This window comes from Lutra lutra, chromosome 17 (genome assembly GCF_902655055.1).
Source record: "Lutra lutra chromosome 17, mLutLut1.2, whole genome shotgun sequence".
Lineage (NCBI taxonomy): Eukaryota > Metazoa > Chordata > Mammalia > Carnivora > Mustelidae > Lutra > Lutra lutra.
In genome coordinates this window covers 41,256,833-41,272,206 of record NC_062294.1, presented here as the reverse complement: position 1 = coordinate 41,272,206, position 15,374 = coordinate 41,256,833, and the positions used below count along the sequence as shown (strand labels likewise).

General features: G+C 46.1%; 1 protein-coding gene across 1 annotated transcript in view; it reads left to right on the top strand.

Annotated features, from left to right (window-relative positions):
* The window catches only part of RHPN2 (rhophilin Rho GTPase binding protein 2), a 59,963-nt gene that overhangs the window by 23,750 nt on the left and 20,839 nt on the right, over nucleotides 1–15,374 (top strand). The window contains exons 3-4 of the mRNA XM_047711376.1: nucleotides 4,456–4,584; nucleotides 6,971–7,046. Coding sequence (XP_047567332.1) covers nucleotides 4,456–4,584; nucleotides 6,971–7,046 — 205 coding nt within the window. The remainder of the gene's footprint in view (nucleotides 1–4,455; nucleotides 4,585–6,970; nucleotides 7,047–15,374) is intronic.

Genomic DNA, 15,374 nt, shown 5'->3' with positions numbered 1-15,374 from the left:
CGAAAAGAGGGAGTATACCTATAAACACATCATGGGGAGAAATTGATGAGCTCGAATATGTGGCAAGGCCAGGAGAGCCCCGGCGCAGAGGGAAGACTGTAGGGGAAGTGTTTTAGTATTTTGCTTTCTGGGGAAAAGGTGAACAGGCGGTGAGCAAAGTGAGCCCATGACAGGTGACAGGATTTTCATCAGCTGGCGTGGAGAACATGATCAGGTACTCTTTCTCTGGCTGGCTGGAGCTCTTGGCTGATGACCCTCAGATGTCCTCATCCATGAAAGGAGGAAGTTCTAGTAGGTGGTCCAAGGAATGACTGAGGACCTGGCGGGTTGGTTCATGGGCATGTGCCCTCAAGGTCTGGCTCAGGACTAGTTATTCTTTTTTCTTTTCTTTTTTTTAAAATTTTATTTATTTGAGAGGGAGAGAACATGAGAAGGGGGAGGGTCAGAGGGAGAAGCAGATTCTCCACTGAGTAGGGAGCCTGATGTAGGACTCGATCCCAGGACTCCAGGATCATGACCTGAGCCTAAGGCAGTTGCTTAACCAACTGAGCCACCCAGGTGCTCCATGGACTTGGTTATTCTTGCTAGTGTTACTTTTGCGTTGATTCCTAATCCGTAAAGTGAGGGGGCACCTGAAAAGTCTTCCAGCAGGTGTCTGAACTTCCGCTTTGAGGATTTGGGTGAAGTTCATACCTTCATATTGCTTATACCATTCAATTCTAGGGATCTCATTTTACTAATCCAATTTGCCAGTTAATGGATATCTGGATTTTTCCCACTTTTTGTGTCTTTTACGAGTCATGCTACTGTAAACATCACCTACACATCTTTGTTGGGATGTAAGTTTTCATTCCTCTCACATAGATTCCTAGGAGTAGATGACTCGGTTGTATGATAATATGTGTAACATTTTTTTTTTTTTCAAAAAAAATTTATTTATTTATTTGAGAGAGAGAAAGAGTGAGCGAGTGGTAGGAGCGGCGGAGGGAGAGGGAGAATCTCAAGCAGACTCCCCACTGAGCACAGACTCCAACGCCGGGCTCAATCCCATGACCCTGAGGTCATGACCTTAGCTGAAATCAGGAGTTGGACATTTAACCAACAGAGTCACCCAGGTGCCCCAGATAGTTAACATTTTTAGAAACTACCCAGCTGTTTTCCAAAGAGCTGTGTCATTTACATTCAGCAGTGTGTGAATTCCAGTTTCTCTACATCCTCCTCAATACTTGCTATTATTTCTTTTTTATTACTAGTATTACTAGCATTGCTATTACTAGTCTAATCTCTTTTTGGTTTCATTTATTTATTTGCTTTTTTTTTTTTTTTAAGATTTTATTTATTTATTTACAGACAGAGATCACAAGTAGGCAGAGAGAGAGATGGGGAAGCAGGCTCCCTGCTGAGCAGAGAGCCCGATGCGGGGCTCGATCCCAGGACTCTGGGATCATGACCCGAGCTGAAGGCAGAGGCTTTAACCCACTGAGCCACCCAGGCGCCTCAAGATTTTATTTATTTATTAGAGAGAGAGCGTACAAGGAGGAGGAACGGTGGTGGGAAAGGGAGAAGCAGGCTCTCTGCTGAGCAGGGAGCCCAAGTGGGGCTCGATCCCAGGATCCTAGCATCATGATCTGAGCCAAAGGCAGACACTTAACCAACTGAGCCATCCAGGTGCCCCTGAATGAGATTTAGAATGAGATTTATTTTTTTTGCTGATTATGCAGAAAAGAGTTATCAGAGCAGGCCTGAGACAGCTATCCTTAGAAAGCCCGCTTGCAGATTGGCCCTTGGCTGGTGTCTGGAAACTTAATTCCAGGATAGTTTCCACAATTTCTAGAACTGATAAGAGGGGTTCAACAAGCAATGTGGCTTATGTTGAGCACCTGCTTTCCTTCTAGGGGTCTGGAATTTTGGAACACACTAGACACAAGTGCCTACCTCACCAGGCCCCAGTAAAAACCTAGGGCACCATGGCTCTAATGAGCTTCCTGAGTAGATAGCACTTCACACATGTTGTCAAAACACTGCTGGAGGCGATCAGCACGTCCTGTGTAACTCTCCTGGGAGAGAGGACTCTTCGTAGCTTGTGCCTGGTTTCTTCCAGACCTCACCCCATGTAGCTGTCCCTTTTGCTGTAATAAATCAGGGCCATGAGTACAACTATTTTATGAGTCCTGTGAGTCCTCCTAGTGGATCACTGAATGTGGGGGTGATCTTGCAGACACTGTTGAAGACTGTCTTTCCTTCCTTGAAACATCTTGTCCTTTAACCAAATCATTTGAATGTAAATGTAATGATTTTCTGATTTCTACTCTGTTCCATTGCCTGTCCTTAGGTCAGTACTACATTGTCTTGATTTCTGTGGATTTATAATAAGTCTTTAAAATCTGATAGCATAAATCCTCCAACTTTGTTCTTTTTCAGAATTTTTTGGCTTCTAGATCCTTTACATTTCCATATAAATTTTAGGATCAGTTAGTCAATTTCCACTAAAAAGCTCACTGGGATTTTGATTGGAACTGCAGTGAACTGATAGATCAATTAGGGAAAATCAATACCTTGACAATAGTGAATCTTCCAGGGGTGCCTGGGTGGCTCAGTGCCTCTGCCTTCGGCTCGGGTCATGATCCCAGGGTCCTGGGATCGAGCCCCGCATCGGGCTCTCTGCTCAGCAGGGAATCTTCCTCCCCCTCTCTCTTTGCCTACCTCTCTGCCTACTTGTGATCTCTGTTAAATAAATAAATAAAATCTTTAAAAAACAATAGTGACTCTTCCAACCCATAAACATGGACTATCTCTCCATTTAATACACAGTGTTTTGCAGTGTTTAGTGTACAAGTCATATGCTTATTTTGTTAAACTTATTTCAAAATATTTTACTCTTTTTGATGCTATTGTGACTGAAATTGTTTTCTTAATTTCATCTTAAGAGTGCTCATTGCTGGGACGCCTGGGTGGCTCAGTTGGTTAAGCAGCTGCCTTCGGCTCAGGTCATGATCCCAGCGTCCTGGGATCGAGTCCCACATCGGGCTCCTTGCTCATCAGGGAACCTGCTTCTCCCTCTGCCTCTGCCTGCCATTCTGTCTGCCTGTGCTTGCTCTCTCTCCTTCTCTCTCTCTGACAAATAAATAAATAAAATCTTAAAAAAAAAAAAAAAGAGTGCTCATTGCTGGTAGTGGAGGTAAAATTGATTTTTGTGTATTGTATCCTATGACCTTGCTGAATGTATTAGTTCTAGTATGGGTTTTGTGAATGCCTTGGGATTTTCTCCATACAACATCATGTCATCTATGAATCACATTCATCCAAGAATATGAATAAGGACAGTTTTACTTCTTCCTTTCCAGTCCAGATACCTTTAATTTCTTTATTTACCTATTGCCACTGGTTTGAAGTTCTAGTATATTAGTGATTAGAGGCGGCAGAAGTGGGTATCATTGCCTCATTCCTGATCATAATGGGGAAGCATGTCTTTTACCACTAGTACAATGTCAGCTTTGGGTTTTCATAGATGCCTTTTATCGAGTTCTGTAAATTCTCTTTTATTCCTAGTTTTTTGAGAAATTTTTTTAAAATTTCATTTATTTATTTGACAGAGAGATCACAAGTAGGCAGAGAGGCAGGCAGAGAGGCGGGGGAAGCAGGCTCCCTGCCAAGCAGAGAGCCCGATACAGGGCTCGATCCCGGGACCCTGAGATCATGACCTGAGCCGAAGGCAGAGGTTTAACCCATTGAGCCACCCAGGCACCCCCCCACCTTGTTGAGAATTTTTATCATGAATCTATGTTGGACTTTATCCCACGTTTCTTTTGTATCTGTTGAGAGGACTATGTGTTTTTTTATCCTGTATCCTATTAATGTAGTATGTTATAGTAATTGATTTTTGGATATTAAACCAACCTTGCAGTCCTGGGATAAGTCCCACTTGGTTGTGGTATGTAATCCGAGTTATGTTAAATGTTGCTGGTTTTCGCTTGCTAATATTTTGTTGAGGATTTTTGCATATATATTCCTGAAGGATGTCAGTTTATTGTTTTGCTTTCTTTTGATGTCCTCCTCTGGTCTGGGTCAGGGTAAGACTAGACCTCATAGAATGAGCTGGGAGCATTATCTCCTCCTCCATTTTCTTACCCATTTCCTTTCAAGGGGATAATTGATGGTCTTTTGGGGGTGGCTGGGAGCAGTTCCCTCTTCTCTTCTCAAAGCTAATTCTTTGTAGGGGTGTCTTAAGATTCACGTCTGGCAGCTCAGTGTATCAGTGACATCCCAGGTCCATTTACGGGCAGGCATGGCTCAAGACGGGCCGGTTGCTGAGCATTTTGGAGACATCTGGTCACCTCTGGCCCTCATACCTGCAAGGGAACCCTCAGAACTTCCTTATGAGGCCTGGGAAGTCTGCTCCTCCAGCAGCTGGGCAGCTTGGCTGAAGGCACTTTTCTCCCCCTTCTCTTCTAACAGAGTAGCTACGAACCAGAAGGTTCGAGAGCAGGTGCGCCTGGAGCTGAGCTTCGTGAACTCAGACCTGCAGATGCTCAAGGAAGAGCTGGAAGGGCTCAACATCTCAGTGGGAGTCTACCAGAACACAGAGTAAGTCTACCAGAACACAGAGTAAGTGGGGACAGTGCTTTGGGACGAAAGGGATGGACCAGTTTGAGGACTGAGCATGGCGTAAGAGTCAAGGGGCGAACAGATGGAGTTTGTTGGAAATACCTGGGGAGTTGGATGATAAAGCATCCAATTGTCCTTGGACCCCTTGTGACATAGTTTTTGGGAAAAGCTGTGTGACTGGGTCAGGATGAAGAGACCGCATCTCTCACGTAGCTTTGCCATGAAGATGCCCTTGTGGTTGGATCTGAGAGTCAGCCTGCTGGGTGGGGGGGCCCATACTGCCTGTCCTTCTTCCCTGTCAGCCTCATCACCGTGCACGGGGCCTGCCTGGGTCATTCTGTGGATATGACACAAAAACACACCAACTGCTTGACAGGGATCCTTGACATCAAAGATTAAGGGGACCCAGGTGAGTTCCCTGAGGAGACACTTCAGAAATGGGCCCCAGTACATATTTGAGGAACAAATACAGTAATTCAGAAGCCTCCCCTGGGGAGTGTTTGTGGGAGAGCGGTATTGAGGCGGGGCCTTCAGAAAAGCTCAGAAAGTCTTCCCCAGGGGAGCTACCTCTGAAAGGGAGGTGAAATCACTTCTAGAAGCTCTTTGTGGGGAAGTGAGATTTCTCAAAAGGTAGGTGAGTGCCAGGGGAAACTCAGTCAGTAAACAGTCCTTTGGATTCACAGAAGGACAACATTTGGGAACCCGGAGTCCCCTTTGGAATGTGCTTTTCCTGATTGTCCCCAAGCCTCTGTGTGGCGCGTGGGGTGTTTTTCAGGGCTGGAGGGAAAGCATCAGTGTGTGAAACCTCTGCTCTTCCTTCTGTGACGTCCAGGTGTCCTGGCTCACTCACCCATGGGCTCCCAGTGTGGTTTTGAACACCAAATCAGAACACCCAGTAAGAGGCTTCTCCCAGTCTCCGCTGTAGTATTAAATGCCAGTGTTCTGCCCCGAGGTCAAAGTCCCTTGAGTAAGCAAGGCAGGGCCCAACTTTGCTGGCAAATGAAGGATGTTTCATATTCCCACTTGCTGTCCTGGAGTGCGGGGAGCCCCGCCTGCAGAGACGGGCACGAAGGGCCCTGCGTGATTTCAGCGTGGCCCTCGCTGCCCGGGCGGTCCCCTGTGCCATTGGGAAGAGGGGAGAGAGAGATGTGCTGGTTCGTACTGATGCCTTGGGTTCGCCTCTGCCCTCTTCCTATTTTCAGAGCAGAAGGTTTCTTTCTAAGCACGGTGCATCTTTAAACATTTCTGTGAGGCAGGCCTGGAAGAAGAGGTCGGGCTGGGCAGATGAGAAAACACGAAGCTGGAGGTCATGGAGTTTTGTTAGCACGGGGTTGGGGCTGGGGTGCCCTGGGTGCTCTCCCCAGTCATGGGGAGAACAGGCCTTGTCTCCAGCCCCAGTGGGGTGAGGGCAGGAGGGTGCTGGGGTCCAGAGGAGAGAGGCACGGTCCCTCCTCTCTCCCTTCCAGTAGCGTCCAGCTTTCCCTGCAGGCTTTGGGGACGCCACGCACACCCAGGGTTGGATCACGCCTGCTTTTAGAGCAGCCCGTGGTTTTCTCTCGGCCGCAGAGACAGTTTCGGCTTACAGCTGCATTGTCCACTCCCCCTGCCCAGCATTCCTGGCCTTCTCCCTGGCTGGGCTGAGCGGCCCCAGGAGGTCTCCTGTTACAGGTCAGGGAGCTAAATCTCTGTTTGCAAAACACACAGCCTGAGCCCCCTTTACTTCCTGTTAGCCCTGCCCCTGCCCCTAAGAATGTAGACTCAGAGTGACCTGTGGGGGAACTGGGTGGTCAGTTGGGGTGGGAGCCGTGTGGGGGGTGTGACCCTGGGCTGGAGCTAGGGGCATTTAGGTGTCAGAAGGAGCCCCAGCCCTCAAGCCCTTCTCCGTGCAGGTGCTGGGACACCAAAGGGGATAATACCCCATCAGAGGAGGCCCTGCGAGGGCTCAGGTTGGAGGGCACAGGAGAAGTGGGACCTGCCCTGGTGGGGAATGGGGGAAGGAGGGTGGGGATGGGAGGTGATGAAGGAGGTCCCCTGGCAGGGTGGTACGCCCAGGTTGGGGAGCAGTGCACACCCCAGACCCAGACCCTGCCACATGGGAGGTCCTCAGTGAAGTCAAAGAATGGTGGAAATCGAGACCTGGGTCAAGGTGGTAGGCCTCCTGTGTTATGCTGTGTAGTCCAGAAGTCACAGGGCTCTGGGATTGGGCTTAGAACAGAGACAGGCACATGACCAGTGGCATCTTTATGGAACCTGAAGTGGTGTGTGCAGGATTGGCGTCTGGAGGTGGGGGGTGCTCTGAGCTGGGCTGCTGGGTACAGAGTGGCTGGGATCCCAATGTTCACATACCTTGCTGTGTTCCTTACAGGGAGGCATTTACAGTCCCGCTGATTCCTCTTGGCCTGAAGGAGACCAAGGATGTTGACTTCTCTGTCATTCTCAAGGTAAATCTCAAAGCACTGGACACTAGACTCACTGTTTAAAAAGACAAACTAGGAATTGTGGATCCCTTGCAAGTGGCCTTAGGCTCAGTGGGGCCAGTTGAGGGGAGCTCAGTTGAGTTCCGTAGGGCGCCCCTGGGCCCCTCAGCAAGACAGTGTTGTATGTCTTCCTGTCACTTCACACCGTCTTTGGTCCCTACAAGGTGCAGGCCCTAGAAGGCAAGTTAGAAACCTGGGTCTTCCCTCCCCAGGAGGCCAAGCCAGAGATGGTGCATGGAGGACATGCTTTGGAATTTTAAAATTTTACTCTATTTTAATTTTTTCTTAAATTTGGTAAACAGTGTAGGCCATGTTTATGGTAGAATTGCTAATTCTTTCCCCTGACATTTTATTATGAAAATTTCTAAACTTCAAGAAAAACTGAGAGGATTTTGCGGTGCATCCCTATATACTCAGTACCTAGATTATGCTGCGAACATTTTGTTAGAGTTATCTTTTTATCTATCTGTGCATTCCTGTATTGATAGACCAGTCCATCCTGCTTTTTGATATATTTCCCAATAAATCAAACATGTTGGTTAACTATCTTTAAATACTTGAATAGCTGGAAATTATGAGTTGTTTTTTTTTTTCCTCCATGAATTCCTGGAAATCCAGCCTCTTCTCTCTCTCCCGTGCTCCTTCTTTCCCTTCTCTTTCTGTTTTTTTTTCTCTTCTTTTTAAGAAAAATCAGCTTTTTTTTTTTAAGATTTTATTCATTCATATGAGAGAGAAGAGAGTGTGAGTGAGAGCATGAGCAGGGGGGAAGGTCAGAGGGAGAAGCAGGCTCCCTGCTGAGTGGGAAGCCCCATGTGGGGGCTCGATCCCAGGACCCTGGGATCATGACCTAAGCTGGAGGCAGACGCTTAACCATCTGAGCCACCCAGGTGCCCCATCATTCTGAGTTTTAGTGAATCACCTCCAGCGTCCATTTAGGAGGAAAAAGGGGACATGGGGTGGGAGGTAGCCACTGCCTGAGCCTCCCAGCACGGGCAGGGTGGATGACAGTTAACCCCAGTGTCGTGAAAAATGCTTCCAAGTATTATGTTTCTTTTCATAGCAGTCCTTTTAGTTGACTCATCTTGGACTACTTCTAGTTTAGAGAAGAAAAAAATTATATGCACGTTGGGCGCTATAAAATCTGTCCTTTTACAAGCAGTCGGTTCGTGCTTTGAAAGCTTGCTGTCCTTGACCTGCATTCTGGAGCGGAGACTGTGAGTGTGGGCAGAAGCTCTTTCCCTCGGGGACTGTTGCCTTGTTTACATCTCGATCCCGGTCCCTGTCAATTTGGGGTTTATTTTGGAGTTTGAGAAGGGACATTGGTAGTCTCACAGGACTCGGGATCACACGAGATTTGATTTTCTGGGTAGAAAACAACCCAGGAGCTGCAGCTTTGTGGCAGCTGTTTCCAGGCTGCCAGAACTTACTTGAGTCTGTGAGACTCAAGACAGTCCTTGCGACCAGGGAGATGTCTTTAGGTGCTTTTGTGGAATGGTTTCTTTCTTTCTTTCTTTAAGATTTTATTTATTTGTCAGAGAGAGAGAGACAGAGAGCACGAGCAGGGGAACAGCAGGCAGAGGGAGGGGGAGCAGCAGATACCCCGCTGAGCAGGGAGCCCAATGTGGGACTTGATCCTGCAACTCCAGGATCATGACCTGAGCTGAAGGCAGACGCTCAACCAGCTGAGCCCCCTGGGTGGCCCTGTTGAGTGGTTTCTTTAGGATTCCATTTGTTGCTTGGCACCAAGGCCGCAAGAGTGCAGGCGTGTTACAGGGAGACTTGGAGCAACTTGGAGCTTTCTGGACATCTGCAAGGATCCGAACGAGTCACGTGCTGGATTCCACATTAAACTCAGTGGAAAAAAAAAAAATCACATGTTGCGGGCATGGCCAAGTGCTCTTTAGCTGAGGCTTCCAACCATGTCATTTTAGCCTAAAAGGGACTCTTCAGATGTCAGTCATAGGAAAATGAGCACATGTGGGGACATTCTGTGTGTCCCCCGCCCTCGTGTGTGCTGGAGAGTTCCAGGCAGGTGCTGCCGGAGTAGCCCGGCCGGCTTAATGAGCTCAGCTCCAAGTGCGGCTTGTCTTGCTCGTCTCCGTGTGTGTCCGTGTGACACTTCGTGGTCAGCAAAGCTTCCCGCTGTGATTTGGTTCTATTTTTAAATAAATGAGCTTTCCAATGACCTCATTAAAAGGCACTGTCAAGGGGCACCTGGGTGGCTCAGTCAGTTAAGCCGCCTGCCTTTGGCTCAGGTCATGATCTTTGGGCCTGGGATCCAGCCGCAGGACCCCACTCTCTGCTGCCTGCTCAGCGGGGAGCCTGCTTCTCCTTCCCTCCTATCCCCTCCTCCCACAAATACAGCTTCATTTTTTTTTTAGATTAAGAACAGGGTTGAAAAACATTTGGAAAAATACCAAGACAAGGAACGCTCCCTCCCAGCCCCACCCGCTTCCTCCTGAGCTCAGTGACCTGCTCAGCGCTTAATCTTTGGACACTGGGGCTCCTTCTCTATCAGGGACCTGACTTATGAGGCTGTGTGGCTCTTCCCCTCCTCCCCACCGTTAGGGCTTCGCGTGGTGTCTGCTTGCGGTAGGTGCTGAACCTGGTGGCTGTTAATTTCATTCTTGGTGTTTTGTTTTGTTTTTTTTTTAAGAGTTATTTATTTATTTGACAGAGAGATCACAAGTAGGCAGAGGGGTGGGGAGGAAGCAGGCTCCCTGCTGAGCAGAGACCTCCCCCCCCACTCCCTTCCCCCCATGTGGGACTTGATCCCAAGACCTGAGATCATGACCTGAGCCAAAGGCAGAGGCTTAACCCACTGAGCCACCTGGGCCATCTCAGTCTTTCAGCAGCTTCCAGATGCTTGCTCTTGTCCCCAGCCCACCAGTGAGCGTCTGCGCACTCCGCCCAGCATTCTCTTTGGATCAGTTTCTAGATGTGGATTTGGTGGGTGGAAGATATACACAACCTACTTACCACCAGAAGGGGTCCCGCCTTCTTTCCTAGCCTGTGTGTGTGACCGCTTACCTTCCCGCACCTTGTGTTACCCTGGCTTTCATTCCCCATTTGGATTTTTTATGGGATCTTTCTGATTTTTGTGAAAGCAGGCAAGATAATAGCCTACTATGGTTTGCGTTTCTCTGATCAGTACTAGAGTTGGATACATTCTTGTGTATGTTTCTTTGCCCTCTACTGCTTTTGCCTGATTTCAAAATGACTTTCTGCCCTCTGTCTGCTTTTCCAGAGTTTTGCTCTTACTTCTTACAGGATTTCTTTTACATATGAAGGATAATAACCCTTGGTTCCTTGGTTATATATACAGCAAATATTTCTCTCAGTACATTCTCTCTCTAATTTAACTTGTTACACAAGCACTTTAAAAGTTATATATATATCAGATATATATTTTTATATATTTATATATGATATCATATATGTTTTTATATATTTATATGTATTATATGTATTTTTATATATATCATATATATATAACATATATATTTTTGCCACTAAGATTTTCTGTTGTTGAATCTACTGGTCCTTCCCTTTATAGTTGTGCCTCGAGGACATGTTCAGAAAGGCACCCTGAACACCAAGATGGCATAAATATTTTGCTATTGTTTCTCCCAGTTGTCTTGTTTCATATGTTTTTGCCTCAGATCTTTAATCTATCTGGAATTACTTTTGGGGGTAAACAATGAGGTATGAGGCCATCACTTTTTATTTTCACCAAATGGGTGGCCAGTTTCCCGTGAGCTCCACGTAAAGAAGCCATCCATGGTGCTGGCTGGTGTCCACTTCCCTCTGTGACCCCTGTGCCCCTACCCCTATCCCCCCTCCTTCATCCTGCTCCGTGCCATGGAGGCCACCACAGTCTGGAGGGGCTAGGAGGACGGGAGGTTGGGATATCTACTCTGAAGGCTGCTCAGCTGGCTTCCGTTTGCATTCCTGAGGGAAGGGCCTGGTGGCTTTGGCGCCCACCTCAGGTAGTCCTCTCTCCAGATTTTCAAAGCTCCATTTCCTTCTTGACCTGGGATTCTAATGGCCCTGGAGGTTCTTCACCATCCCTGTGGTTTCCCTTAACCCTGCCCATACCACTGTGTTAGCCCTTTCCTTAAATTCACATCGGACACAACATCTGTGGGTGCCACCTTCCTCCTGTCCGGACCTGCTGGGTGCTCAAGCCTTTCCCTCTTCTGTGGAATGCTGGCTTTTGTTGTACACCTGATTCTCGAGTCCGCTGCCGTCTGTTTCAGATCCGTGGCTGGTTTCATTGTCTATCCATTGCTCACGGTTTAATCCCTATGCGTTTTTTTTTTGTTTTGTTTTGTTTTTTAAGATTTTATTTATTTATTTGACAGAGAGAAATCACAAGCAGGCAGAGAGGCAGGCAGAGAGAGAGGAGGAAGCAGGCTCCCCGCTGAGCAGAAAGCCCGATGTGGGGCTTGAACCCAGGACCTGGGATCATGACCTGAGCCGAAGGCAGCGGCTCAACCCACTGAGCCACCCAGGCGCCCCAAATCCCTATGCGTTTTAATGGCGATTAGAGCAAGCCTCCTTTATGACCATGCTTTTCCAAATGTTCTGACTTTTCTCCCACATTTTTACTTCCGTATTTTGTCAGGTTTCCCCAAAGTAGTACTTTTGGGTTTTGATTAAAATTTCATTAGATTCCTAGCTTATGTAGGACAAGATTACCATATTGCACATTTTCATCGATGAACATAGTATTTCTAATTGTTGATATGTCAACAAATAGCAGATTTTATGCAGGGCAGGGACCATGTCTGTCTTATTAAAAAAATGATCTAATGCTTCCCATTTGTAACACATAGGGATGGATCTGGAGAGTATAACGCTAAGTGAAGTAAGTCAGTCAGAGAAACATAAATACCCTATGATTTCACTCCTATGTGGAATTTAAGAAACAAGACAAATGAAAGAAAGAAAAAAGAGATGAGCCAAAAAACCAGACTTTTTTTAAATATTTTATTTATTTATTTGTCAGAGAGAGAGAGAGAGAGAGAGAGAGAGAGAGAGAGCACTGGCAGACAGAGGCAGAGGGAGAAGCAGGCTCCCTGCCGAACAAGGAGCCTGATGTGGGACTCGATCCCAGGACGCTGGGATATTGACCCGAGCCGAAGGCAGTTGCTTAACCAACTGAGCCACCCAGGCGCCCCAAAAACCAGACTCTTAACTATAGAGAACAAACTTCAGGTTCCTGGGGTGGGGTGGGGGGTGGGGTGGGGTGGATGAAACAGGTGAAGGGGATTAAGAGCACTCTCACTCATGAGCACTGAGTAACACATAAAGTTGTCAAATCACTATATTGTACACCTGAAGCTAATATAACACTGTATGTTGACTATACTTGAAATTATTAAAAAAATGCCTTAGCAAATACATGAAAGAATGAAATAACTTAAGTCTTTCAGTAAAGTTCAATACCTAACTGCTTAGTGAATTCAATTAATTTTATCCCTGGGCATATTGTACTTTTGTTGAGGGGGTACAATTGGGAAATTATTGTTTCCCTGTTATATTTTTCTAACTGGTTATGGCTTATATAGGAAGGTAAGACTGTTGGGACACCTGGGTGGCTCAGTTGTTACATGTCTGCCTTCAGCTTGGGTCATGATCCCAGGGTCCCGGGATCGAGCCCCGAGTTGGGCTCCCTGCTCCTCGGGAGGCCTGCTTCTCCCTCTCCTGTTCCCCCTGCTTGAGTTCCCTCTCTCGCTGTGTTTCTCTGCCAAGTAAATAAAATCTTAAAAAAAAAAAAATTAAAAAGAAGCAAAGACTGTTGATTTATATCTATTAACTTTGTGGCCATTTCACTGAATTTCTATTATTTTAGTAGTTTTTCAGTTGACGCTCTGGGTTTTGTAAATACATCATTATGTTGTAATATATGTATATATATATATTTACACATATATATATTATTTTTTGCTTCTTCCTTTTTAATATTTGTCTTAATTTGTTGGATAGAGAACTTCAGAATTATGTCATATAATAGAATTATGTTATGTAGTCCTTGTCTTACCCTTGATGTTTACAGTAGGTTTCAGCTAGATTTTTTTTTAAAGATTTTATTTATTTATTTGACAGACAGAGATCACAAGTAGGCAGAGAGGCAGGCAGAGAGAGAGAGGGGGAAGCAGGCTCCCTGCTGAGCAGAGAGCCCAATGTGGGGCTCGATCCCAGGACCCTGGGATCATGACCTGAGCTGAAGGCAAAGGCTTTAACCCACTGAGCCAGCCAGTCGTCCTCAGCTAGGTATTTTTTATTGTACTACTTAGTAGGATAACATATTTAATATTTAAACATATTTTTGTTTAATCTAGCCTAGGAATGTATTCAGAATTTATGAAAATTCTCTTTGACTTTTGTGAGGTTAACGTAAAGTTTTTTTTTTAAACTTACTTTGAGTGTAATTTGTCTCCTGATTTTAAGAAAATTTTGGCCAGTGTCCACAGCAGAAGTTGACAGAACAACGTGCTGTCCTGGAAAGGAGGCAGTTTCTCTCATCCCTGAGCATCTCCTGAGTGGTGACCCCTAACACTGCTTTTGGGGATGTCATTGTAGATGCCCTAGATGAACTTTGCCCTCCAGATCATTTTCACTGGGATTTAACCTCACTAATATAATTATAGTGGAAGATAGTTTCAAATTTTACAGATGGTCATTGTATTTGTAGAGGAGCTGATTCCAAACATTAGCACTTTAAAGTCATAAAGAAAATCTGTGATAGCATCATAAAATGAAAGGAAAAATTGGGTAAAAATGACCAAATTGAAAAATAGAAGGAACCCTGCATATCCTGGGACCCAGTGAGGCATCTCAAAATGTGTGCTGAGGAGGTAAACAGAGGTGTCCGTACGGGGAACTGTCGTCATATTATCTCTGATCCCAGAAACATACAAGTGACTTCAGTGTCTAGCAAGAAGAGGTTAAGAATATCATGGTACATATTAGCTGGCACAGTTTGGTGCTCAATTTATTTGTTTAGTAAATGAGTTGTACACACATTATGTTGGAGGATTACATAATCATTAAAAGTCATGTTATAGAGCAGGGGTTGGGGGGCTCAGTTGGTTAAGGGTCTGATTCTTGAATTTGGCTCAGGTGGTGGGACTGAGCCCCGTCTCGGGCTCTGCACTCAGTGGGGAGTCTGCTGGAGAGTCTCCTTCTCCCTTGTGCCTTCCCCTCTCTGCTTTTGCACTCTCTCTTTTTCTCTAAAATAAATCTTTTAAAAAAAGTTTTCTTAAAGTCATGTTTTATTTTGTGGCATAAGAAAATGTTTGCTACATTGCAAATTCAAAAAGAAAAACACAGCAAGGGGCACCTCGGTGGCTAAGTTGGTTAAGTGTCTGCCTTCGGCTCAGGTCATAGTCCCAGGGTCCTAGGATTGAGCCCTACATCAGGCTCCCTACTTGGCAGGAAGCCTGCTTCTCTCCCTCCCACTACCCCTGCTTGTGTTCCCTCTCTCGCTGTGTCTCTCTGTCAAATAAATAAAATCTTAAAAATAGAAGTGCAGCAAATGTGTGTATTTGTTCAGTAGAACCCCGTTTTTATAAGACGAGGGTGTATGAGCGTGTGTGTGTGTGTGCATGTGTGTGTGAGTGTATGCACTGAACATACAAAAAGCAAGAGGGGTTTTAGTGTAGAAAACAGGTAATGAGAATCTTCTAACACACCCCTGAGAAAACAGTTGAACACTTCTGTCCTCTACTTTCTGGTAGCCAGGGAGAGCCAGCATGTAGGGCAGATGCTAGCCAAGAAGCCACTCGATGCCCCTTATACTATTTTTATTTTTGTTTTTTCCCCCATCATACTTGCCATTTTCTGGTATATGATGTAATTTTCTCATTTTTTTTAATACTTATTTTTTAAAAGTTTTATTTATTTATTTATTTGAGAGAGGCAGAGCAGGAGCAGTGGGAGAAGCAGGCCTCCCCGCCGAGCAGGGAGCCCAACGTGGGGCTCGATCCCAGGACCCTGAGATCATGACCTAAGCCCAAGGCAGGTGCTTAGTGGCTGAGCCACCCAAGCGCCCCTAATTTACTTATTTGTTGTGCCTATCACTTAACTTCCTGTGCCGCCTTGTGAGAATAAAAGCTCCATGGGGGAAAAATCTTTGTTTTGTTCACTGATGGAGCCCAGGCTCTATGAACAGTGCCCGGACGTGGCAAGTGTGTGCCGTATACCCGAATGAACTCACTGAGTTGTCCTCAAATGCTGGACTGGGGACCCAGTTAGGGGGTCTCATTCAGGTGCTTCCTTTGTGGA